Source organism: Nannospalax galili, unplaced genomic scaffold, assembly GCF_000622305.1.
Source record: "Nannospalax galili isolate Female #2095 unplaced genomic scaffold, S.galili_v1.0 scaffold346, whole genome shotgun sequence".
Lineage (NCBI taxonomy): Eukaryota > Metazoa > Chordata > Mammalia > Rodentia > Spalacidae > Nannospalax > Nannospalax galili.
In genome coordinates this window covers 2,606,956-2,634,142 of record NW_008357637.1, presented here as the reverse complement: position 1 = coordinate 2,634,142, position 27,187 = coordinate 2,606,956, and the positions used below count along the sequence as shown (strand labels likewise).

Here is a 27,187-nt window from a genome sequence, read left to right as displayed (position 1 = left end):
TATATATATATATAGCCAGGTTTACAGTAAATTTAATGGATTTAAAATGTATGTGCAGGCTGGAGAGGTGGCTCAACGTTATAAGCACTGGCTGCTCTTGCAGAAGCCCTGAATTCAATCCTCACCTCAGCACCCACATGGTGGCTAACAACTGACTGAAATTCTAGTTCCAGGGGATCCATCACCCTTTTCTGGCCTCCATGGGCACTGTATGCATGGGTATACTTACATATATCCAGGCAAAACACCCATACACATAAAATAAAAATAAATTTTAAAATGCAAATATGCATAAAATATTATGAAAAGTAAAAATCAAACATATTTGTAAATAAAATATTTGCATGAATTCTTTAATAGGGTATACATCTTGATCAAATAAAGCATTCTATAAGTTGGCAAACTAATGTAACTGTGTGCATGAATGGCATATCTGCCTGCAAAGAGAAAATATAATCAGCAAAGAAATAAGAAAACTTAGCCCTTCTGATAATCAAAGGAAGACTTTTACAATAATAATCATTATAGATAGACAATAGACAGATAGATGATAGATAGATAGATAGATAGATAGATAGATAGATAGATAGATAGATGAGAGAGAGAGAGAGAGGTCATGCTGGTCAAGGTAAGATGCAATAGAGATGTTCAAATGTTTTTGTGGCAGAATGAAAACCACTAAAAATAAATGCAGTTGGGTCAGGCAGGATATAGCTCAGTGATAGAGTGCTTGCCTAGCAAAGAAAAGAAACATGATCATATTTATCAAGAATTGGAAAAGTTTTCATGCTCTTTAAATTCATATTCTTTTTGCAAATTTATCCTAAAGAAGTAATTTTTTTTTTTTTGGTCTTTTTGATACAGGGTTTCCTTGTAGCTCCAGCCAGTGTGGAACTCACTATGTAGACCAAGCTGGCCTCTGCCTCCCGAGTGCTGGGAATGTAGACCAGGCTGGTCTTGAACTCACAGAGATCTACCTGCCTCTGCCTCCCGAGTGCCGGGATTAAAGGTGTGTGACACCATGCCCGGCTAGAAGTAATTCTTAAAGTATAGACCAGGGACAGTTGAAGGCTCCCAATATCTCTTTTCACAATAATACTAACTATGGCTTGCCTCTCTATCTTTTGTTCCTCACTAGGTACCATGGAGTCCCCTGTGATCTACTAATGTGAAACAACATCACTGTTCTGACTACCAAGAGAACGTGAGCTTACAGGATGGGGAAATTGGAGATGACTGTGTACCTTATTTTCACACTTTCAATAACCACAGCACATAGGCACCTCTAACTCATAAAGGCATGAATAATCCCCATATTCTCTCTCAAGTACTGACTATCATTTAAGTCTGGCAGAGACCTCAACTTGAAAGCAGAATGTCTACATAAAAGAAAGAAAAGTTACACTAGGAAATTGAACACACAGGCAGGGAACAAACAGATTATTCATTCACAGAGTCTAAGCCCGGGGGCAAGGACGACAGCCAGGTGCAGACAGAAATGAGCACCAAGAAGCACGGTAGACAGGCAAACCCCATTGCTCCAAGATGAGGTTCTCAGCCCTGGCTGTCAGCAGACCCCTGGGGGAACTTTAGGAAGCCACAGATGCCCAGGTCCATCTTGTAGAGTTTCAGATTTCGTTGGTCTAGGGCAGGCCCAGGCATGGTAATTTTTTTTTGTTTCCCTGATAATTCTTATGTGAAACTGGAAAGATGCCAAGAATTCTTCTTCCCTTCCAAATAATATATGTCAATAAAACTACATACTGTTACCTTTTAATTTATCCTTTCTATTCCTATCATTTGAGGTTCTGTCTTCTTTCATCAGCAAACCAAAGGGGAGCAAACACTAAAGGTTTTAACAGGTTAACACACATAAGAAATAGACAGGCACTAACTATGACTACTGCAGTTAGTGTACATGAAGGTGTTTCTATTTCACAATGCAGTGCCCAGGAAGCTGAAGAGCTCTACAGAAAGCTACCCAGTAAGGGTGGGTTAAACCAGGAATAGCTCAGCATTTCAGGCCAGACCGCTGGACCACATGAATGGCCTTGGAAGTTCTATCTTACATTTATTGGTTTGGGCTAGACTGCTCAAAACACTGAGGTCAAGGAGGTCTAGCTGAGGCAAGACTTCAGAGGTCAGCTCTGTAAGCCAATTTCCTGGAGCTTGCCTGCCTAAGACGTTCTCTATCCCTGTGCCCTAGCCTCACACAGGGACCTGCTGTGGAATCTGGACCCGTGGGAGCAAGATCATCCCATGGCCAAGGGTTTTCTACACATAAAGAGCTTAACAAATCCTCCAGTCCACACCACGAGTTCCTCCTGGAAGCCTCAAGTTCCTAACATTTTTCCTGTCTAGGACTGCCTTTGCCAGGGAAACCATTAAATCTCAGGGTGAATTTCTCCAGATAATGAATGAAACCAAACAGAAAACAAAAAGCCATTATTTGGAAATACAACACATGACTCCTCTGTGGAAAGGATGAGCAGTCTCCAAGAAGCCCCCTGGCCCCACAGACGAGGAGAAGGAGAACCCAGAGTGCAGAGATAAACCTTGGAGGAAGGAACCCTGCCCTCTCCCTCGGGACAAAGCTGCCTCCAAGGCTGTCTTTTGGCTAACTAGCCCTGATACTTGAGGGAGGCTGAGAAACTGCCTTGTTAGCCACACAAGAATTCATAAGCAGAGTTGTCTCTGTAGGAAAAGAGACCCTGGGTGGAAATCAATCTCCCTGTGCCTTCCTCTGTGGCCTTTAGCATACTTGCTCAGAGTATTTTTCGGTTTGCTTCATTCAGTTCATCGTGTACTGATGTTTATACTGGTCTGTCTTTACAACACTGCAGTCCACATGAAGGCAGACAGGGAGGATTCTGTACCTCCATGTGGTGGGAACCAAATGTGCTTGTTGAGTATGTAACAGTCCCTTCTTAGAAGGACACTGAGGCTGGGGAGTTGACTCAGTTGTTAAGAGCACTGGCTGCTCTTGCAGAGAACCCAGGTTCCCAATACCAACATGGAGGCTAACAATCATCAGTAACTCCAGTTCCAGGGGAATCAAAGGCACTCTCTGACCTCCAAGGGCATTGCACAACACGAATGCACTTACATACATGCAAGCAATACGCTCATATACATAAATAAAAAAATATTTTTTTTAAGTTTTAAAAAGGGCACTGAGCAGAAAAGAGCATACACACTGCCCAGGGAGTTGGATGAGTGAGTGAGGTCGTCTTGCAAGGAACAAGCCAGGAAGGGTGTTGACAGCATGGGAGCAGATCACAGCCAAGGAAGCATTTCAAAACCAACCCCTGTCAGCACAACCCCTAGAAGACCCAAGTAGCCACTACACATTCCCAGAAGGAACACCTTCAAGAGCTTTGGCTAAAAGGAGTGACTGCTGGTGACAGCACCCTGCCTACAAGCCTACTGGCAGCATCTGGACCTGCCTGGCACCTGCCGGTCAAGTCTTGATCTGCTCAGACCCCCTGATCATCTTCTGAGAACAATGAAATCACAGCTCGGGGAACTGGTGGGACTTCCTGCTATCAATAATGTACCAGAATTCCCATAAACACTAAGGATTTCAAGTAACCTGAGAACTACTGGCAGAATATCTACTGGACATCCAGAGAGTGAAATACCATCAGCCCCAATCTGCCCCCATGCCCACATTTATTCTTAATATGTGCCATTCAAATATGTCATTAGGTAAACATATATTTAATATTTATATTATAAATATAATTATGCTAGCTATGACCATCTTTATCTTCTAGAAACATATTGAAGATCAGGTAGTCATTAGACCACCACTCACCCCCTCCCCCCCAACATAGACACCACAAACAAAGACAAAATCAAATTACGGCAGTGCCACAGAGTGTATTTAGGTCTGGTAGAGCATAATGAGAAAAGCCAGAAACACTCTGGAACATAACTCCTCAAACCAAATGCAAACAATAACATGCAACATTCCCCCCAGTTTCCCATCCTTCACTAAGGAATCAAAGACCCCTTCTGACCTTGTAGAGCATGCGTCCGTCGCTCAACGTTCTCAGACATCCAGTAAATAGCTATCCTTTATCTGAACAACACAGTGTACCTTCATTGCTGACAGGTCCCTGTTTGGATCCTACTGGGGGCCTCTAAGTCCACAGAGAGGAAGCAGTGCTGATGGGTCTCCAGGAAAGCTTGGCCAATCACAGGTAGCAAGAAAGGACTTCCTTTTTTAAAGAAAAACTTTAGTTAACTCCTAATAACTCCACTCCCTTCCTTTCTGGATTTGAATCATTTTGTCACTTCATGGAGACGCTTAAGGGGAGCGAGACCTTCATGCTGGCATCAGGTCCAAGTCATCGGAGAAGGCTTCCGCTCGGTTTAAAAGAATCAGAGTTGTGAGGAGAGAGACAAGGGACCCAGCCAACAGGATGTGTGTGGCTGGAGTTCCTGGCATGAAGTCTTGACTTTCATGTTTATTTTTGGATGTATTTTTCTTAGGCCTTTGATGCACATTTCTGGCCTGGGAAGTAACCCCACAGCAGAAGCTCCAAAGTTGCCAAATGTCAACACAAACTTCTGCCTTAGGAGAAGTGGGCTTTTCCATTTCCAGGCTCCAGGGCCACCTAGGAAGAAGGTGTGGATCCGGGCATAGGTTGGTGGTCTTCCCTCAGTATCCTGGGCCCTTAATCTGAGATGCTGGTCCACTAGCTCATCACAAGCATGGTGAGTGCAACAACCCAACATGAGCATGCTGAACAGAGACACAAAACCCACCCAGATGGCTCCTGACATATTTGTACTCTTAGAGACCATGTTGCAGGTCTCTAGTCTCCATTTCCTGACAGCTATAGACAGATAGGAGCATAAAACCTTCTCAGGAAGGAACAGATGCCTCCTGAAGGTATTGTTGCAGTATGATTTTTAACAGACATCAACAAGACTAAGCTGTTGTCATTTCAACAACTCAGTCTCACAGTGGCTTTTGTCCCCCATATAGTCTAAAAGAGACAGTGAACAGAAGTAACTAAAAAGCTTTTCACAACTGCTAACATATCTAGTAGACTCTTCTAGACAAAATAACTGAAAATTAGAGAATAGTGAGACATAAACATCTTTCTTCAATAGCATTCATGGCTCTTAGAAATATCCCTGCTTACCAACAGTTTCCCTTTCCTAGACAGCAACATACTTCCATTTATTATTTTTACCTTTTAATTTTACATCTCTTAAGACACGGAACAGACTTTTGATTATCACTGGAGCCACAGGCACATCTGGAGAATAAACCCTACATCATCACATCACAGCAATGGTTCTCTGTGACATATTTTTCCCTAGCTGGAATAGTATGCCAATAATCCTGTCAATAACAGACACAGCCAAGAAACTACTTTTGGGGCTAGAGAGATGGCTCAGTGGTTAAGAGCACTGACTGCTCCTCTAGAAGATCCAGGTTCATAGTAGCTAACAACCATCCTTAACTTCAGTTCCAAGGGATCCAGCACACTCTTCTGGCCTCCACAGGCATTGCAGGACATGTATACACAACATGCATACAGGCAAAACACTCATACACATAAAAATTAAAGATAGCCGGGTATGGTGACACACAACTTTTATCCCAGCACTCGGGAGGCAGAGGCAGGCAGATCTCTGTGAGATCGAGGCCAGCCTGGTCTGCATAGTGAGTTCCAGGACAGTTGGGGCTACAGAGAGACCCTGTCTCAGAAAGACAAAATAATAATAATAATAATAATATAGAGATAAATAAAATTTTTTAAAAAGAAACTTTTATTGCCATGGTTTAGATTATAAATTTTAAAATATTACTTTGAATTTTAAAGATTGCAATTTCACTACTGTCTTTAAATTCTCAAAAATGTATTCATAAATATCTATTATTATTTGAACAGCCTCAAATATGACTCACAGTAAAAGAAAAAAATTGCCAAAATGATGTTTACACCACTGAAATGTGGTCAAACAGATGGCAGAACAGCAGTTCAAGAGCATCCCAGGGATGCTTTTCTGAATTTGACCAAAACTGCTTTACTTATCCACTTCACTGAATACACTGGACTCATCACCTTGTCAAGATGTCAAAATGTGCCACAAGTCTGAAAGCATGCTCGTGTACATGTAATGTTAAACATAAAGGAAGCAAATAGAACAAAACCCCTCACTCACTCCTGTTCTAAACCACCAGAAACTCTCTCACTCTATGTGCTGAGAAGAGATTCATAGCATTAGACAATAAATCAGTTTTATATTTATTCCAAGAGACACCATTCATCATAAATACCTATAATCTTGGATCAACTATTAATAACAGGCTTAAATTCCCAGTCCTCTACTTAACTGCTTTGCCATTTAACTTCCTTACTCAGGCTAGAAATGCCACTGGTGTCAAGGAGTTTAAATTATAAATTATAATTGTCTCAAGAACTAAATATGGTAGTTCAAGACTTTCACATCAATTTTCTCCTGGATGTAATTCAGAAACCATAGCTATCTCCAATCACTCCTGCCCTGTCCTGTTTGTTTTTCCCTTTTCAGATGTTACTGAAAAATCATATGTCTTGTTCCCTGGCTAACACATGCAGATTCAAATATCAAAGGGCATTAGAAGAGGGAACATTAATGATCCACTTGAAATAAAGTTACCATAATCTAAGAAAGCATGAGCTAACTTTCCAGAACACCAAACCAGCACCCTCAAATTTATAACCATAAATTGGAAACTGAAACATGGGAAGACAGGAGGAAGAAATCAGTTTTTGTTAGGAAGATGGAAGACACAAGAAGAAGCTTCAAACTGCTGCCTCAATTATACATTGGAAATGTTTGTGGTCACCTTATGGTAATATACTAATACTGTTTCCAGTCACTTTATGACTATTCTTTTAATCTGGAGTACTAAGGGACTACAAAAAGCTGGGAGGACTTGGAATGGAATTAAATGGGATTCCCAAACCTCCCATGAGCATTCTGAATGCATGCTTACAGAAGTCTGGGAAGCCTGCCTTCCACTGGGAAGGAAAGGGAATTCCAGAGCCTTCTGCTCCCATTACAGTCCCAGGTGTGAGATATCAAATAAAGTGTTCGCTCAGCTGACCATGCAACCACTCGTAGACTGTGTCATCTGCTAATCACTAGGAACCACAATTTTCAGTTAGAAGTAACTCAGAACACTAATTGGAGTGTTTTAGGTTTCAGCCCCTCTAAGTGGCATTAAGAGCACAGATAAGAAGGACCCTGAGCTAAATATAAGGGTATTTGCCAAAAATAGGGCCCCATGGTGTTCTTCTAAAATAAAAAAAAAAAAAATGAGATGAACATACAAATTTAGACCATGACTGAAGTTCTCTTAATTTTAAGATTTGGAACCTCCACCCAACCCTGACACTGTGTGCCTGGTCCACGTGCCCTCTCTGCAGCTCATAATTCAATGATGCTCCTATCTGCATCCAGAGGCTAGACTCCTTTCTTACAAAGTCCTTCCCTCCAGACATGGGAATGGCAGGTCCAACGTGAGTTTCAACTAGAGGCTGGGTTTTAATTTTGCTAATAGATACCATTTACCAGTACAATAGATGACCAAATTGTAAATCCTTTATTTGAAAAAACCAAGAAAGGTGTTCTGATTATCAAACATTTTGCTTGCAGTTAGTGTTACATATGCCATTGGTTTACCACCAGTGTTCAGAGAATACTTAATTTAATGATGATGATATATCATATTCTGATATTATAGCATTGACTTATTTTCTGTCTCCTCCCAGTACTAAGCAGAAGCCCTGCCGTCAGAACAGAATTCTGCCAGTCTTGTTCATTGATGCCTGACATAGCAGATACTTAGCATTTGTTGAGTAAATCAACATTAAAATAAGCATCATTTGAGCATTTCTTCAGAAGGTACTTTAGAGTTGTGCCATTTCCTGGGATTACATGTGCTATGCATGCACATGCATGCTCTTTAATAAAGTTAACAGACTGCTAGATAAGGGGGCTTATTGAATTTTCACTTCAAATAGTTAAAGCACTGATTGAACAGGAACTCACACTCTGCACTTAGTTGCATGAACAGGCAAGTGGATCGAAGTATCTAACTATAATCTCTCTTGGTAGGAGATTCCAATCCACAACATGTAAAGAAGTTGGTAAAAGCTTTCATTTCTTTTAGCTCTGAGGGGCTCTCTGAATCTCGTTCCTATCATAGGTAAGTCACTGACAGAAGATATCAGAAGTCATGCTCTGAGGTTACAGAGAAGTCATGCTCTGGGCCACAGAGCTGGAAAACACATAGCAAAGTTTAGGATAGCAAGGACAATCCTCAAGATCAGTACCCTCATGTAACAATTTTCCTCTATGAGAAATACTTGTGGGAATCAGCCTTGAGGTACACAGGTGCAAGCTTCCCATCAATAGTAGGGCAACAGCCACTAAGACCCTCCTGAGGCACTTCCTCAACATCATCTCCACATTTTCTTGCAAAATAAAGTCTGACTTGATTGAATTAAGGTTTTAGACCTAACTCCTATTTACCTGGGTTTGAGGTATCAAAGAAGACGACATGAGAAAACAATAAGACAAATTTTGGATTGGGGAAAATTGAGCAGGCCTTTTAAAGAAGTCAGCGTCAAGAAGAAGAGAAGGGAATCGGGGAAGGAAAGCGAAGAGAGACGAGAGACACAGAGAAAAGCAGGGTGAGCTTTAAGTAGAATGACCAATATAATACGTTTTGTTTTTATTTTCACCAGAGCTTGGTTAGAAAAGAAAATCATACCTTTAAAACATATTTTAGAACGACTGGAGGAATATGAAATCTGTACTGCTTACTACATGATATTAGGTATTATCACTCATTTTGTATGTGACATAATGGTATAATGGGTATGTAGCAGGACACTAATTTCCTTGAGATACATCCTGAATATTCAGGATAAAATGTCATGATGTATTTCATTAACATTAAAGTGGTTCAGCAAAAAAGCAAGGATGGAGCGAACTGGCTGCATGCTAACTGCTGGGCTGAGCGTCGTGCTTACTGTACCATTATTTTGCTTGAAAAACTTTTATAAATTGTTCTAATGTTCATAGCAGCAACTTCTCAAGAACTTCCTTCACAGCACTGCAGGTTCCTAATTAAAATGCCTTTTTTGATATTTCCTCAAACCACCCTCTATAAGAGAGAGTAAATGACCGTAGAGTAACTATAATGACACACATCGCACGGTTAGGAATGCTTTCCTTTCTTAAACCAGTTTTCCAAATTCCCTTTATGAAAAAGGCTTTTCAGTTTACCTTTTAAAATGAAAGACCCCCAAAAAAGGCTTATTTGCCTCAAGCCTGGTCCCTTCTAATTGACAGAAAACCTCTCCCACACACCTCACAAAAACTGATTTTCACTTTTCCTTCCTAAAACTAGCTTTTGTCTCTGAACGTTATGGAGCAGTTGGAGCTCTTTAATATTTTCTAAGAGAAACATTTCAAACAAGTAACCCCGCAATTTCTTCACTACTGCCAAGAATAAAAGTAACAGGTTTCACCAGCAAGGCCTTCCAAGGCTTCGCATGACTTTTAAGGCTGAGCCTCACTCATTCACCTGCAGGCTGGTTCCCTCAATGCATCTGTCATTTGTTTGGCTCTGGGGGAAACTATTTGATTACACAAAATTCTTTTTAGATCAAGTTGGAAATTTTAGCCACACTGGGACAAGTGGCGGAGCCTGCCAGCTCAATGGGTTAACTCCTGGACACACTGAGCCAGGGACAAAGACAAGGAGCCACCACAGGTTAAAATCCAAAGCTAAAAGACCTGAAAGGAATGAGCATAAAAGACGCAAGGCTCAGCCAGGCCTGTATGAGTGCTCTGTCTGCCATGACTGCTTATATGAAGATGTATTCCTCACTTCCTATAAATGAGCACCGTGCCCTGAGGGATGCTGGGAAGCATCGGTAAACTCAAGAGCCAACAGGACCAGTGCCATCCATCCACTGCTGTGCCACCTATATGCCTTTTGAAGTTGGGAAAAAACAGACATCTTTATGGCCCTCCATTTCTCACATCTTATTACAGAACACATCATTTCTAAAAAGCATTTAAATGAACCAGATGTTAACCCCATTCATTCCACTTTCTCTGGGAACGTGTCAATAATGATTTTTAAAATGCAAAAGAAAATGTCAAAGTATTTTGTTCCCTGGTTAAGAATACATCTGTGGAATAGGAAAGAGAAAATTCATAAAACACTCTATGGTCATTCAAGAAATAATTATAAGGTATGTCAAAACTACAGAAAATCGAGCAAGCACTAAATTAAAAAAAAAAAAAAAAAAGGATGCCTTGTGTCAAAATGGCTTTTTCACTCACTCATTTCAGAAACAAGTTGTGAAAATTAAATTCCATCCACAGCTCAGAACAGCACACATTAAGGCTGGACTATAACGCTATTATCCATGCAGTTCGCTCTGACTCTCACTGGAAACTACATTAATTGACAAGGAAGCCTTGGGACTCACCTCCCATAGTGCCTTGAAGTCCTCCTGCTCGATGCGGAGCAACTCGCTGCTCTCCCTGGTAACAATGGTTGCATGGCGGGGTGTGTTGTCCAGAATGGACTCTCCAAAGGCTGTCCCAATCCCTAGGGTGCAGATGGTCACAGCATCCTGAGAATTGAAAAAAACCCAAAACTGTTATCAGAAAATTAAACATGCAATGGATGAAGGAGTTGCCTTTTCTTTAAATTTGGGTTAAAAACACCCAATTTAATTGTGAAGTTCAACATATTTCAGCAAATATATACACTGGTGTTATCACTACCTGGATCAAGGCTTAGAATAACTTTTCTTTCACTTCCTGAAAGTTCCTTTGTATCCCCTATCCAGTCAACACGTTCCCCTCAGAGGAAATCACTGCCCTGATTTCTATACTCAGAAAAGTTTCACCTGTTGGAGAACTTCACATAGAAAGAGACAGCCGATAGACTCTAATCTGTACCTGGCATCTTTTGCCCAACATATATTTCTAAGAGTGGCCCTTGTTCTCACATGGATCAGTAGATGTTTTTCCTCTTGGGATGAGTAGTTTTGTAGCATGTGGCCATGCAACCATTTGCTTATCCATTCTCTTACTGGCAACACTGGGTCGTTTCCAGTGTGGGGATAATATGAATATGATTAATGAATATGGCTGCTAACAATAATCTTATCTTTTTCTACAACCACTAGTTCCTTTAAGAAAAGAAGGAACACCACTGAAGACAAACTCAGACTTTTTAGTGGAAGTAAACAATCACAGTATTTAGGAAACTGGAACAGAACTGCTACTCTGTCTGGGAAATGGAGGGTCTGAATAGTAGATTTCACGGGACCTCAGTTCACACAGTAAAGAAATGGTACAGCCAGATTATTCTAAGTCCATCTGACTAGAGATTACAAGCTTTTTGTATCATGCTGCCTCCTGCAGCTACATCAGTGTAAGAACAGCACCCAATGAAGTGCAGAGTGGCCCCTTATATAATGCCATTAGTCCATGATTATGAAACTTTCTGAAGGAGTACTAAAAAAGTAATTTCCTCTTGACATGCAACATCGGTGATAATGTACAAATTTAATCCTAACTATCAAATAATGCAAATAGCTACTCAAAATCATCTGGACATTAATTTTGCCAGGCTATAAACTAAGGGAGATACACAAGGGCAATCCTCTGCATTAGAAGGCACAGTTTTCCTTTCATGCATCTAGTACACAATTGTAGGCAAATGTTATTAAGATCAAGTTAGCGACTCTGTAATCACATTACTAAGACAAATGTGCGTAAGAATCCAGCCGTGTGGACCATGGAAAATTGCTTCTGAAAGATATTACCCTATAAAAGTATGTTCAGGAAAATAAAATCAATAAATTTCAGAAAAGAATAAAAGACCAGAGGAATTTTTAAGAGCAGCCATTAATAAATTTCCCAAAAAGGCCACTGCAAGCAAATTCACTCAAAAAGCATACCCAGAACTGGAATATCAATACTCAGGGAGCTGAAGGCCTCTGAATAATTTTCAAATTCTGGTAGAAACACTAGACAGAGTATGACAAATCACACGCTTTCACAAATTCCCTAAAATAGCAGGCTCCCTCAAGGCTCCCACTAGACTGTTTCATTTTTCTATTATCTGAGCACTTCAGAAAGAATTCTTTTGCCTAATGCACACTTTCCAGTGTTAAGACTTTTTTTAAGACTTGAAAGGGAAGCATCCCAAGGATTACAGGGACATCTCAAAGCACAATATAAAAATTAACTGGTCCTTTTTCACCTCCCTTCCCAATACATGTAGTTTGTCACCATATGGTTCACAAACACAAGCTGTAGAACTCAAGTGACCTGTTTTCTTGTAATGAACAGCTCTTATAATAGACAAAAGATGGAATTTATGCTTTATTTCCCTGGAGATTTCAACTTACCCAGGCTTAGTTATACTAAAAAATTCAGTTGTGGTGGGATGACTAACTGCACTGCTCAGAGTATTTCAGTGACCAATGACGTCCTCTATATAAGGTGTCCAGTCATGACCATTTGCTCAGGCACCCAGCTCCTCTCCAAGAACCCACATTGTCATCAGAACTGAGTATGTAATCAGCCCTTCCCATATCTCTCCTTTACGCCTGATCCATTCAAGATTAAAGACAAGAAGTCACAAATTACAAACGATCTAGAGTTGAGGAATAGTTCAATGGTAAAGCACTTGCTAAGCATGCATGAGGACATGGGTCCAATCCCCAACACCACAGTCAAACACACACACACACAAGTTATGATCTTGGAATTGGGCTGGGAAGCCTCTCTACAATATCTGAAAGTTCAAATTTTATTTTAACCACATTCCAAGTATTTTTAGGATAATTCACTTAGGAATTGGAATGGATTTGGTACGTACTAGTTAGGCACTGAGATAATTTGACACAGAAAAGTTGAAAGTATCAAAAAACATTTTTACTTTCTAAAGACTAGCCACTGTCTTTGTAGTCCATGTGTCTCTGGCATTATTTACATTGGAATCCAGGTTTTATATGGGCTTAAGAAGAAATTATCAGATAAAGGCACATCCAAACAGTCTTATAAATAGCAGCATTAATATATGTTTGCTGAGTATGCAGGCTGAAAGGCAGGATAACCGTGAGTGACTGTGGAAGACACGCTCTTCTTGTGACCACACTAATATGCCACTAGATTCCTACAAGCCAGAATTCAAAGTCTGAGCCTCTATAGATGCACTTCATGTACCCTTCTGCCTATTGATGAACATGTCTGTTTCCATATGTGAACATGAGATTTCTTTTAAGTCTACACATAGGATAGAGGACTGCACACATTTCATTGTTTATTTAATAGAAACTGTTCAGAAGAACTTTTTAAATTTTTTGCTTATTTGCTGATTGTTCATGGAGGTCATCTGAGAAACCTGTCTCCAGTGACATAGAAACTGAGACAGCCACACCTGCTCAGGGAATACAGAACCGCAGACAATGAAGGCCCTGTTCTGCATAAAATGGCAATTTGTTTTCAGAACCTTTGAAATGGGAAGTGAAGGTGCAAAGATATCAATTTCTTCATAGGATGAAGGTGGGTTTAGTCAATCCTGCTGGAGCCCTGGCAGGTTGTCCACCCACTCCCCAAACCACAGTAGCTTTCTGGACAGGTCCATACACATACACAGGGCACTGCCTGGAACATTCCACTGTGCCTGAGGACAGAATGCTAGGCAGATGTCTTCAAGGCACATCCTCCTGCAAAGAGGTGGGACAGTGAGAAATAAAACCTCCAGCTTCCTTGCCCAGCCCAGCTGCCCAGAGGAAACCCTGTGACCAGTACATTTTTGTTGGTTCCTCTTTCTTCTTTCCCTCCTTCCTTCTTTGCTGCCTTCCTTCACTTTTCCTTCCTTCCTTCCTTCCTCCTTCCTTCCCTCCTTCCTTCCTTCCTTCCTTCCTTCCTTCCTCCCTCCCTCCCTCCCTTCCTTCCTTCGCTTGCTCCCCAATGTCCTTGCCACACTCCCTATCATAGCCTCAAAAAAACCACTTACAGCCAAATCCTTGTTCCAAGATGTTCTTCTAGGGAGACTTGAAACAAGAGAATGGGTCGTCCAAAGTGGCTGTGGGTCCTATATTGTATAGTGACCTCATGGGTAGGACTGGCATTCCCAGAAAGACTTCTGTGACTGGGACAGAAACCAACGTATCACTTAGCACTTGTATCACATATATCCAAAGTGCAGCATCCCCTGGCTGACATATGGCAAGATGCCATTGTGTGCATAAACATATTTAGTCACCCAAGGCCAATTGTACTACATAACAAGAGGTGAGTCTCTCTCTCTCTCTCTCTCTCTCTCACACACACACACACACACACAGAGTATGTCACTAACATGACAAGTCAACTGATTTCTTCCTCAGATCTGACCCAGCTGTCTTTCAGTAACCTATGTACTTGACCAGACCTCTTTTCTGAATTATCCACTGTCTCATCATTCTATTATCCTACTGTGGTGTCATGCATGAGATCTGCATGTACATGGGTGGGATGCTATGTCATGCACTCAATCAGGAGTTTTGCCTATGCCTCTGTCACTCTCCATTGTTGTTAAATGAGACCATATTGTTAAAACTGTTTCGTACAATGCCCAACTCAAAACAAATGCTTAGTAAATGATGAATCTTCTTATTGACAATAGAGGTTGAATATACTTTACCTGAAATGCTTGGGACCTGAAGTGGTTCAGATTTCCAACTTTTTCAGATTTCATAATATTCATATCATCATGAGATACCTTAAGAAGGGGACCTAAGTCTAAACATGAAATCACTTGTGTGTCATATTATCTCATACACGGCCTAAAAGTAACTTTATACAATATTCTTAACAAATTTGTACATACGTTAAATTGTATTTTGTGTGTGAGAGTGTGTACATGATTGGGTGTACATATATGCACATATATGGAGACTAGAGGTTGATATGGGGTACCTTTCTTGATCACTTACCACCTTACCTTTTGAGACAGGGTCTCTCAAGGAACTCGGCACTCACTAACTGGCCAGATGGCTGGCCAGCAAGCTCCAGGGATCCACCTGTCTGTTTCCACCATGCCATGTTACAGATGCATGTAACCATGCCAAGCTTTCTTACGTGGGTGTTAGGATCTGCACTCAGGCCCTCATGCTTGCGTGGCAGTCACTTTACTCACTGAGCTGTCTCCCCAGCCCCTGAACTGTGTTTTAACTGTAATCTAGGATCAGAGTATAGAATGTTCCATTTGTGGCACTCAAAAAGTTTCAGCATTTGGAGCATTTAGAGTTTTGAAATTAGGAATGCTCAATCTGTAATATTCAAACAACCCTGCACTATCAATATTTATTATTATTATATTATTAATATTATTACTATTTCATAGGTTAGGCAAACTCAGTCCCAAAGATATTCAGTATCTTGCCCAAACCAGGCTGTATACAGAGAGGATCAGAGACTAGACTAGAAATTAGTAAATCTCTTTGCTTAGCTGTCTGTTCCTACTGAACCATGGCAAGAGATACTTACACTAGCCTGTTGCCTCTGACAGTCTTTCTGAGGAGAAAGTTCTCAGCCTGTGCACTGTCCATCTCCCCAGTGGGCCTGACTCCTGACTCCCTCCTCATGATCCCATCACCTGGCCTAGCCTCAGAATACAAGATGAAGTCACAGATTTGTATGATGAAGGCCCAGGTGGGTGTAGTGAGTTCCACCTGGGCCTTCATCATACAAATCTGCAGCATTGCAGGCACTGGTACTAAGTCAGAGGATGTCAACAAGAGTGCATGGTGAAAAGTGGCAAACATCAGGAAAAGGGCACTCACACAGAGGCACAGAGTTAGACAGTGCTGAGGAGAGGTGTGGAAGAGGCATAGGCCTTGGTAAGCCTAGATTCAAAACTCATCTCTGCCAACTACTAGCCCATGGCTTTAAACAAAATGTTCCCTGAGACTTCAGAGAAATGAACACAATTTCCTTAATAAGATTATCAGCAGAATTAAGTTTTAAAACATTTAGTGTGTGTGCGTGTGTGTGCACGCACACGTACTGGCATGAGTTCACACCATGGCATAAGTAACATAGCACATGAATGAAAATTAGAGGGCAGCTTGTGAGAGTCAGTTCTTCTACAGTGTGATTTTCAGGGCTCAAACAGATACTCAGGCCTGGTGGCAAGCACCTTTATCCACTAAGCCATCTTGCCAGCCTTCAGCAGAATTAAATAGAAATAAGTAAAACATAGACAGTCCTGGAAGGTTCCTGACACACAACAGGTGCTATGTAAATAATGGAAATTACAATTCCTAATTCAGTCACATTGATATACATGTATAGGTTTTCTGTTTCTAAAAGGCAAATGATATTTTTGCTATTATTTAAACAGAGAACCTCTATAGTCATGTTGTATTAAGCTTCATCTAATGATGGCTTTCAACACTTAAATTCCAAGTTTCTCTGTCCCCCAGTCTGGATGTCAAGTGGTTTGAATGATCTGCAAAACACTTGAGCTCTCTGGGGGAGCTTGTATTCAAAGGAACCCTTCTGACAATCCTGCTGTAAATCAAAGAATCCTTTTGTACTGCGACTAATCACCCCTTAATTTATCTGCTTTGTGCGTCTGAATTATGGAACACTCACTTCTTAAAGGATGCATTCTCATAGGAGGCATTTTATGTTTGTTTCATGCATAGAATATGAAAGTAGGCTGGTGCTGAGAAAGACAGGGGTTATGTGCCACAAGCAGTTAAGATCACTGTCCTTGCTAGGAAACTTGGGACTGGTGAAGTGTTTATAAGCATCCACAGAAATCCAGCTTACAAGGTTACAGATGTTCTGAGGGAAGTTGGAGCAGTACACAATTAACATAACAGACACATCGAGATTTTTTTTTTTTTTAAAAAAAGGAAGGATTATCCTGTAATTTCAAGTTACCAGATCTTTTAGTTATTCATATTTAATTCATTTCCATATTAGTGCTTCAAGAATTAATTATCCCATAACCAATGTATTGTTTTGGATATATGTTGGTTAGCAGTTCTTCCAAAGCAAATATTCTTACAATTTTCATTTCAGAAAATTTTCATTTTCATCTATAGGAGATACTTGCCTTTAAGTTTCATGGCTCTTGCATTTAGTTCATGAGGCTGAATTTGCTCCTGGGATTTATTGAGCCCTCTGTGTGCGTTTAAGTAACAAAATTGAATGGAACCCAATTTCAGAATTTGTCAAGACATTAGACTGTATGTATGCCAAGCAAGAAGTCAAAACACTTCTAAGTCAAATATGTTTTCTTACAAGCAACAAAGACAAGGCCTGTTCCTTTTAGAGCAGTTCCTTGAAATCAGCTTGTCGGGCAGCTGAGGGACATGGACAAGCTGGCTGGGGATGGCTTGAGGAGGGCAGACTGGAACTGGCATTACAGGAAACCAAATCAGGGAGCCCATCCGACCAGTACTGTGCACAGCCTTGCATGCACCCAAACAAAGAATTACATGGCAATGAAACTAAATGTAGGATGTGTCCTACAGAATGCTAAGTCAATTTGCAGTCAGTCCCTAACAAATAATACAACCAGAAATGGAGAACAGACAAGGGTCGACAATGACAACTTGCTGCAGCAGTTTGCCACCTTTCACACTGCATGGGCTCAATAGGTGCGTTTGGAAATAGGTGTGCTCCACCAATGTCTTCTGATACTGGTGATGCCACTGAAAAGAACTGAAAGGAGTGGAAGAATCAGAGGCACACACCCACACACACTCACACACACCCACACACATCACATACACACACACACAGATGCACAACACACATGCACACATAGACCTACATATGGAGAAAGATGCCTTCCCTTCAAATATGATTTTTAAAAAAAGCAAGCATAAAAGCATCTTTGTTGTTGTAAGGGCAAAGCCAAGGAGCAACTAAAGCACACTATTTTGCCTTAGAGAAAAAAACCAGTAAGAGGTCTTTTTCCAAACTGAGTAAAATTTGCCAGATAATACCACAATGACAGATGAGGGGATGGAATGAGTGGAGAGCAAGGCCAAGTGCAGCCCAGATTCTCTGATCTCATGAAATGGCTGAATACTGTAAAACTTCCTGAAGTTTCAAATACCAGCACATTTCCTGCTTTTTGTATTCCAATACTGCCCTCTTGTGACAAATATCAGCATTGCAGGATTTGCAGTTAGCACCAGCTTTCCTAGCGCCAAACAGTCGCAGGACTATCTGAAGATTGGTACTAAGTACTTGTATACACTGACTTGATTCATCAAGGTAGGAACCACTAGCCTCAGTCTAAGGTCATATAGCCAAGCCAAGTGGCAGAGATAGAACTTCAAGGAGGTCTGATTTCAGACACTGAGTTTTGTAACAGATAAATGTAGCATTGAAGATAAATCTCTATTACAGAGATGTACGGGTTTTAATGAATTCATAAGACACCAAATTTTCTCTTTTGTAAAATGAAATTCTGTCATCGGCCTTCAGAAATTGATATGAATGGACATTTCTCATGCCTGTTTGGTATATAGATTAATTTAAAAGCTCGTATATTTCTAGGATTTAGGTATTTTGTCAGAAAAGTCTCTTCTATAAAATCCACAGAGGAAAACAAGACCTTCTGTCTCTGTGTCTGTCTGTCTGTCTGTCTGTCTGTCTCTCTCTCTCTCTCTCCACACACACACACACATGCACATGAAGTTGGTGCTGTTGTCTAATATAGTAAATTTATAAGCCTATTTAAGAGATTATTTCATGTTTACAACTTGTTCCAACGTTAATTTATAACACTAAACCATTAAAATATAAATGAGAAAAATATACCCCTATAACTCACTCGAGTGGAAATTTCAGCCCAATTAAGTGAGCCTGCAAGTCAGGAAAGGTTCTCCTGCATGAGAATTCAGTGGTGGGTAAGTAGGCCTGGGCGTCCTTGGTAAGATGCCCCTGAGGGTGTGGATAGGTATTACTGGAGAACTATAGGAAAAATCCTGAAGAATATCTCTGTTGCAAACTTGGAATAATTGTACTGGAACTAATCTGGAAGCCTCCTCCCTGAACACTAGCTCCCATAGTATCAGAAGATACTATGCAAACTGCCAAGGGAGAAAACCAATCAATGGTCTCATCCAGCTGTAAAGTCTATGAACCACAACAATGACTGGCCCAGCAAAAAATCTCTACTGGTGCAGTAGTGACACTTTTATCTTGGGGGTAATCAACAGCTGCCTAATTCAATTTAAGACCCATTCAATGGGATGGAAAGGATGTGTGGTATTGCAAACATAGCCAAATATACATGGCTGGAGAGGTCATAGATTCTAGAGAAAAAATCTACTTTTGCCACATCTCTAGACCAACTTAATTTCTTACTGTATTCTAAATATGTATTCTCTCACCATTCATCAAAGAAGTTTCTTTTTCCAACAGATGGAGACTATTACTAAGTTCCACAACTAGTCAAATACAGAGAATAAGTGTCTATAAGGTGCTCAGCCCTGAGTAACACATTTACGATGCAATCTCTACACTAAGGTTCAGGGAACATAGCAGAGAGGGGGTGGAAGAATATTAATGCATCTTTCAATTCTCACCAGTGAAGCCTCCTCATGCAATAGATGGTGACTAACCCAGAAAGCCACAACTGGCCAAAGTGCAGAGAATAAAAGACCGTAGAGTATGTATCCCTGAATAGGACACCTACGTCAAACCTCTGCCACCCAAGGCTCAAGGACCATTGCAGAAGAGGGGGCAGAAAGATTGTAAGAGCCAGAGTTGGTGGGTGACCACAGGAAACAAGAGTTTTCCAAACAGCTGGTCAGTTACTCATCTGAACTCACAGCAATGGTGACAGCATGCACAAGACCCATGCAAGCTCAAGCCAGACAAAATCCCAGCATAGAAATGGAGAAGTGGGCAAGCCCCAAGCTTAGCTGAGGAGCTATTGGCAACCAATAACTGCTGGGAGAGGGAGAATCAGTTTTAAGGGTGTGACTCTAGATAGGTTAAACAGGCTGCAGTGGAGGGACACACACCAAAGGACATTTGGGGACACAAACTTGACTTGATAGGCCCTAATAAATATGATAGAGTACATGAAATATGGCACTGGGGGCTATAGAGGGGTGCAGAGAGAGGTGGGGTCTAAATATATTGTATGAAGTTCATAAAAATTCAATTATAAAAGGAAAAGATTAGTGACAATATATTCAAGATAGCTGAATAGAACATTTAGCTAAATGGGGCTAGCTGTAGATAAAAGGTTTTTTTTTTTTTAATGAGGAAAAAAGAATATACATGCTGCCAAGTAGACTCCACATGAATATCTGAGCCAGGCTGGCACTCCTCTGGACAGGGATGTGGTCTACTGGCAGGTCCCTTTACTGAGCATTCTAAGCTTCATAGGGCAATTGTCCTGGTTAGTTTTTGTCAACTTGGATATACAAACTAGGGTCATTTGGGACAGGAACTCTCAACTGAAGAATTTCCTCCATCGGACTGGCCTATGAGCACACCTGTAGGGCACTCCTTAATTGTTATCTGATATACAAGGGCCCAGCCCACTGTGGGCAGTGTCATCCCTAGGCAGTTGGGCCTGGACTGTATAAGAAACGTAGCTGAGCAAGCCAGGGGAGCAAGTCAGTAAAGCGTTCCTCCATGGTCTCTGCTTCAGCTCCTGCCTCCAGGTTCCTGCCTTGAGTTCCTGCCCTGACTTCCCTCAGTGATGGGCTGTCACTTGAAAGTGTAGGATGCAATAAACCCTTTCCTCCCCAAGTTGCTTTCAGTAAGAGTGTTTCATTACAGCAACAGAAAGCAAACTAGAACAACAGCACAGAGAATGCTCAAGACAGGAAGGCTTTCTAAGGCGCTAGAAGAGATGCCTCTGACAATTACATATTGCAGTGAGTGTAGGTTTTGTTTGATGGAGTAGTGGAATAGATATGTGCAAAGATCTGAAAGTCTGTAAAAGTTCTTCAGCATAGTAAGAACAGGATCATCCATGAATTTCCCAGAATTCTTAGCACAAATATGCTTTCAAGGTAATAATGTGGAAATGGGAGCAACAGCATCAGCTTCTAAGGGAGGGTCTCTGAGAGGTAGGACCCACAAGGACCCTAAGCAAGAAAGCCCACAGGGTGAGTCTGTCTGGCCACAGTTCCTGCCTTTCCCTCCTCACCTGCAACCCTACCCTCACTGACTTTTGCTGCTAAGCTGGTCAGTGAAACTGACCTCCCCTCTGATGCTGGGAGGTAAGCTGTCCTCCTGCCTGAAGTGGCCTGTCTTCATCCTCCCCACACAGGAAAGAGCCTGAAGTTGACAGGACCACTGAAGTATGTTTTCACACTTCTAATGTGGAATCAGCAGCTTTCTTTATTATGATCTTAGGCATTAGTATTGAGTGAGAAAAATGAATTCACATGACCCCTGGTGTCCCTGGATACTGGGATGACACTTGTGGACCCCTTAGTCAAAAGGCTGAGCATGATGACTAACAATGAGGTAACAAGTGTAGGCAAGCGCAGAACACAGGCCTGGCTGAGGAATCCCAGTGAGCTCTAGCTCTTTGGCTTCCCACCGTGTCATCCTGAGCAGACTACGCATTGTCTGTGGTCAGGGCACAGCACATATGGCTCTATCTGCTGGGTCAACTCAAACCAGTGTTGGTGACAGGCTCTGCAAATGACAGGGGTTCCTACCCACCTGTGTGTGGGATATCACCAATGAAAAACAAGTATGACCTTCATCCTAGTGCCCAAAGAGTTCAAGGAAAATGGGTCAACCAATCATACAAAGGGGAAGAAGCTGTGTTCTTAAGCTACTGAGCAAAACTTCAAGTGAGTGCTGGGAAAGGGTAAAAAGTACATTGAATGGACAGGAAGGTAACAGGAATTTATAAGACAGACTATTTATGTGTATGTGTTCTGTTTGGGTTTGTTTAATGTTTGTTTATTTGGTCCTTTGATTGATTGGTTGGTTTTTGACACAGGGTCTCCCTGTAACCCTGGCTGACCTGGAACTCACTCTGTAGACCAGGCTGGCCTCAGTTTCACAGAGATCTACTTCCCTCTGCCTTCTGAGTGCTGGGATTAAAGACATGTGCTGTCATGCCCGACTTAAGTGTGTGTTCTGAAAAAGAATAGAAAGTTAAAATTTCCTATCACTAGACAAATGAGGATTTTTTTTCAGAAAAAGTTCATCAAATCAATAATGCCCAATAAATGCACAGCAATAGAACATTATTCCTGTTTCATCAGGGGCATCCCTGTCCACTTCTTCATCCAAGTCAGGGTCCTCCCTTTCTCCCAGCTGATCACGTACAGTGCTGACATCCCTTCTATGCTGCACTTGCTGTTCCTAGGTTTTCCTCCCCTGTCTATCCCACTCCAACCTGGAAGTCCTGTGGAATGAAGGGACATAGTCATTTAACTGTACAGCTCTATAATGTTTTTATGTGTATGAATGTATTGCCTGCCTGTGTATAAGTGTACCTGTATTGTGCAATATCTGTGGAGATCAGAAGAAGGCGTTGGATCCCTAGAACTGGAATTACAGATGCTTGTTAGCTGCTATGTGGGTGCTGAGACTCAAACCTGGGTCCTCTGCAGGAGCAGTCAGTGCACTTAACTGCTGAGCCTGTTAACTTTACATCTCTAGATCAAAGGGGTGGTGGAGGAGGAGCAGGTGGTATGGAAGTGAGGAGACCTTGGGGTTCTTAGCTGGCATCCCATGGGAAAAGCTGCTTGTTTTCCCATCATGGCGAAGGACATGGGCCCCAGTGTCACAAAGAACTGGCCGCCACACCTGATGAGACTCACCTAGCTCCCAAGAGGAGAGGGGTATGTCAGTGAGCAGCCAGAAAGCTGCATATAGCATGCTCGGCACATAGCTGCCTGTAGGCGGCGCTCCAGCACCAGAAGCCACAATCATTCGCTCCGCATTCTAGCCCAGGAAGCTGCTAATGCCCCAGGTAGGGGCTGAAATAGGGGTTAGTAAGGGAAATTGTCACTGGATCTCATCTGACTCAGGTGTGCAGGCAGACACTTGACAGGAAAGGGACTTAGAGAAAGAAAATAGAGGCGCAGGCTAGCAGAAACTGCCCTGCCCTCCCTCTTCAGATGACTTGACTCAGCCCTCTTCCATCTCTCAAATCTCCTCTAGTCTTTTGTAACTTTTCCTCTTTCTCTTTTATCACTACCCACTGTCTACCTGCCTTTTTTTTCCTCATGCACAGGCAGCAGGAATTTGGAGCATGTCAGCCCTGAATTCAAGTCTTTGGTTGATATACATCTGGGTGGCCCTGGGAATGTTGTACCCACTACCATGGAGCCTTGTTTCCAAGCCAACTGGTGCACCATGCCTAAAGCACACAAATACCTAAAGGTGAGTATAGGCTGTGCACACAGGGCCCCTAGCACAGCATGACAGTGACACTTGTTGAGCACCATGATCAAGAATTTCTAATCCTTCCTTGCTCTACTCCCTCCCCATCTCCCAAGCCCATTTATTCACTTCCCATGGGGTAGATGATGGTTAATTGTATATGCCAACTTGGAGATCATTTGTTTAGTCAAACACTAGTCTAGATGTTGCCATAGGTTTTTTCAGATGTGATTGTTACACATTTATTTATTCATTTTTATTTGTGTGTGTGTGTGTGTGTGTGTGCGCGCGCGCGCGCACATAGTTGTATGTGGAGACCAGAGGTTGACAGTGGGTGTATTTCTCAATTACTGTCTGCCCTATTTTTTGAGCCAGGGTCTCTCATTGAACCTGAAGCTCATCAATTTGGCTAGACCTGCTGACCAATGAACTGTGATCTGTTTGTCTCTGCCTTCCCCTAAGCACTGTGGTTACAGATGTGTGGCACCACACCTGGATGATGGTGATCAGAACCCAGGTCCTCATGCTTGTGCAACAGGCCCTTTTTTTTTTTTTTTCCAACAAGCACTTTAAGCCCAGGACTTAAGATTTTAAGGAGGTTCCATCAGCCACCCTTCCCCTGCATCTCTGACACTCCTGGAAAGCTGATGAGGGACTACTAGGATGAAGAAAAGTAAAGTCATGATACAAGATGGGGAAAGTCTCCAGGAGGGGAGTAGGGGCCACTTGCTTCTTCCTGGTGCTCACCCTGGTGCTCACCCTTACCTTATACAGCAGCAACAGAACTATTTCTCGCATGGCAGTGGGAGCTGTTTGCACTTCCCAAGAGACAATGTGTTCCTGCAGGCAATGTGTTGCTGCACTACATGGTCCAAACCCTGTACCAAGCTCACACCATGCAAGACACACAATGTATATTTGTGACATAACCAAATAAAGGAATTCAACAAGCAAACATTATGAGGAAAAATAGATTTGAAAACATGTTTTTAAAAAAATAATATGGGGCGGGGCTGGAAAGACAGCTCAGTAGTTAAGAGCACTGGCTGTTCTTGTAGAAGACCCAGATTCGAATCCCAGCACCCACATGGCAGCTAACAACCATCCATAACTCCAGTTCCAGGGGATTTGACATCCTCTTCTGGCAGGCATTCCATGAAACAAGTGCATGTACATACATGCAGACAATATACTCATACACATAAAATTAAAATAAATTTAAAAAAATAATAATATGAGGGCTGGAGAAATGGATCAACCATTAAGAGCATGTACTGCTCTAACACCTACACTGAGTGGCTCACAACTGCCTATAACTCCAGCTCCAGGGAATCTAATGCCCTCTTCTGGCCTCTGAGGACACTCACATGCATATACCCACACAGAGACACACCCTGAGACACAAAATTAAAATGAAAAGTAACTATTTAAAAAATTAAAATAAGGGGCTAGAAAGATGGCTTGGCAGTTAAGGGCACAGCTGCTCTTGCAGAGGACCTGGGTTCAATTCCCAACATCTACATGGAGTCACAACAACCTGTAACTCTAGTTCCAGGGGATCCAACACCCTCTTCTGACCTCCACAGACACTGCACAACACAGGGGCACTTAGATACATGTAGGTAATACACTAGTGCACATAAAGAAAAAAATAAACAATATGTTTTTAAATTAAATAAAAAAATTTGTCCTATTTTTTTGAAAAAAAATACACAGTATCAGATTACCTGGTGACTGCTGGTCTCAGATACTTTAACATCCAAAGATCCTGCCAGGACAGCATACCAATTAGTTCCAATATCACCCTGGCGAAATACTGAAAAAGAAACAGTGACATAAATACACTGCATACAGGTTGGTTTTACTGTATAACCTGACTGTTTTTCACTAGTTATTCTAAGTATGACATGCTCCCACCCTTCCCTCATCTACTCTCACAAAAATACATGGTTTCTTTTCTCTCTCTTATGTAGCCACAAAGCTTGTATTCAACATTCTAGGAAGCAGAACTCTATCAACAAAAGTCTTCCAGATATAGGGCTCCAATAACTGATCGCCCCAAAAGCCATAAGATCCTTTCACTTTAAGAACTCACTAATGTTGAGTATAACTTATCTTAAATACACTTCAGTATATTGGGACTCTTGGAAAATTATGACTCTTAAATGGGACACCCAGTAACAAGATTGTTTGATTCACCGGACCATGCTGCCCAGTTTCCTGGATCTATATTAAAAGCAAAACGACCATGGGGGCACACACCATAATCACACCATAAGAAGGTTGATGCAAGAGAACCCTGAGGCCAGCCAGAGGCACATAGTGAGACCATCAGCAAATAAATAAGTTAATAAATAACTGAATGACTGTAACCTGTTTCCTAGACTGACATGTTTCCTTTTAAATTAACCAATAAATAATTTAATTTCCTCTGTTTTATAAAAATTTAAAGGACTGAATTATCATTGTTTATTTTCTTGTTCATTTGATAAATTCACTGCCTTAAGCAAATAATGCTAATCAGAAATTTCTGAATGTGATTTTTCTCTGAGTTTGTAATCTCAGGGAGAAGCCATTTAGATATTTAGGTCAAACTGTAGCTTCCATATTATGTTAAGATCCGACTTTGGAAAGTCATTCTGAATACTAGTTTCAAAATCTGTGCAAACAAACTCTCCTCTTAAATATCCCAACTAAGTAATCACATAAATGATACTTTTAAAGATCTGTTTATTTATATTTTTGTGTATGAGTGTTTTGCTTGCGTGGATGTGTGTGAACCGCATGAGTATCTGGTGCCCACAGAGTCCAGAAGATTCTCCAGAACTGGAGTTGTAGATGGTTGTGAGCCACCATATGGGTGCTGGGAACTAAACTCTGGGCCTCTGGAAGAGCAGCAAGTGCTTTTAAATACTGGGCCATCTCTTCAGTAAAAATGTGACCATCTGTTGTGTGTCCCTGGGAACTTCAAAGGACGCATACAAAATACTACTGGTCATCTCTAGGTCTGGGATGGATGACCGGTGACATTTTATTGTTAATTTCTTTTTTATATTTATTTTTATTTTATGTGTATGAGTGTATTGCCTGCATGTATTTAAGTGCACCCCTGTTGTGCAATGCCCATGGAGGTCAGAAAAGGGCTTTGAATTCCCCTGGAGCTGGAGTTACAGATGGTTGTTAGCCGCCATATGGATGCTAGGAATTGAAACAGGGTTCTCTGCAAGAGCAGCCAGTGCTCTTAAGTGCTGATCTGTCTCTCCAGCCCCTGTTGCTAATTTCTTAAATGTTCTATAATATTGTGAGGGTCTCCGCTTTCCTACTCAGAGCCCTATATGCATGACCTCTTACTCAACTGAACCAGGTTTTATACAGGTTTCCACCCTGGTGCAGAGCTGGGTCTGAGAGCATAATGGGGTCCTTCTCTGGCTCCACTGGCATGATCAAGAATGTTCTAATCAGTCCTGGACTGATTAGTTCATTATCTTTGCCAATGATTGGTTTAGACTTTGAGTATACGATGAAACTCTGGCCAACGGCACAATACAGGAAGTCAGCTGGGAGACTTCTGAAAAAGATACAAGAAAAAAACAGTTCTCCCCAAGGATCTGTGGATACACACAAATGCCTTCAACTTCTGTAGCTGTCTGAGGTACAAGTACAGCACCTGAGGTGCAAGGGGAGCAGACAGGACCTGAACCACATCACTTGAATCATCTCATCTCAGGGCTTTATAAATGAG

The 27,187-nt window shown here is 41.6% G+C and overlaps 1 protein-coding gene across 3 annotated transcripts in view; it reads right to left on the bottom strand.

Annotated features, from left to right (window-relative positions):
• Rapgef4 (Rap guanine nucleotide exchange factor 4) overlaps positions 1-27,187 on the bottom strand; it is a 362,806-nt gene that overhangs the window by 268,100 nt on the left and 67,519 nt on the right. For 2 of the 3 annotated variants that reach the window (XM_008855271.1, XM_008855272.1), the window contains exons 3-4: positions 25,173-25,261; positions 10,521-10,667 (exon numbers count right to left, since the gene is read on the bottom strand). In XM_008855271.1, coding sequence (XP_008853493.1) covers positions 10,521-10,667; positions 25,173-25,261 — 236 coding nt within the window. Of the gene's footprint in view, positions 1-4,022; positions 4,040-10,520; positions 10,668-25,172; positions 25,262-27,187 lie in introns of those variants that run through there. The other variant, XM_017794906.2, reaches the window with a different exon arrangement.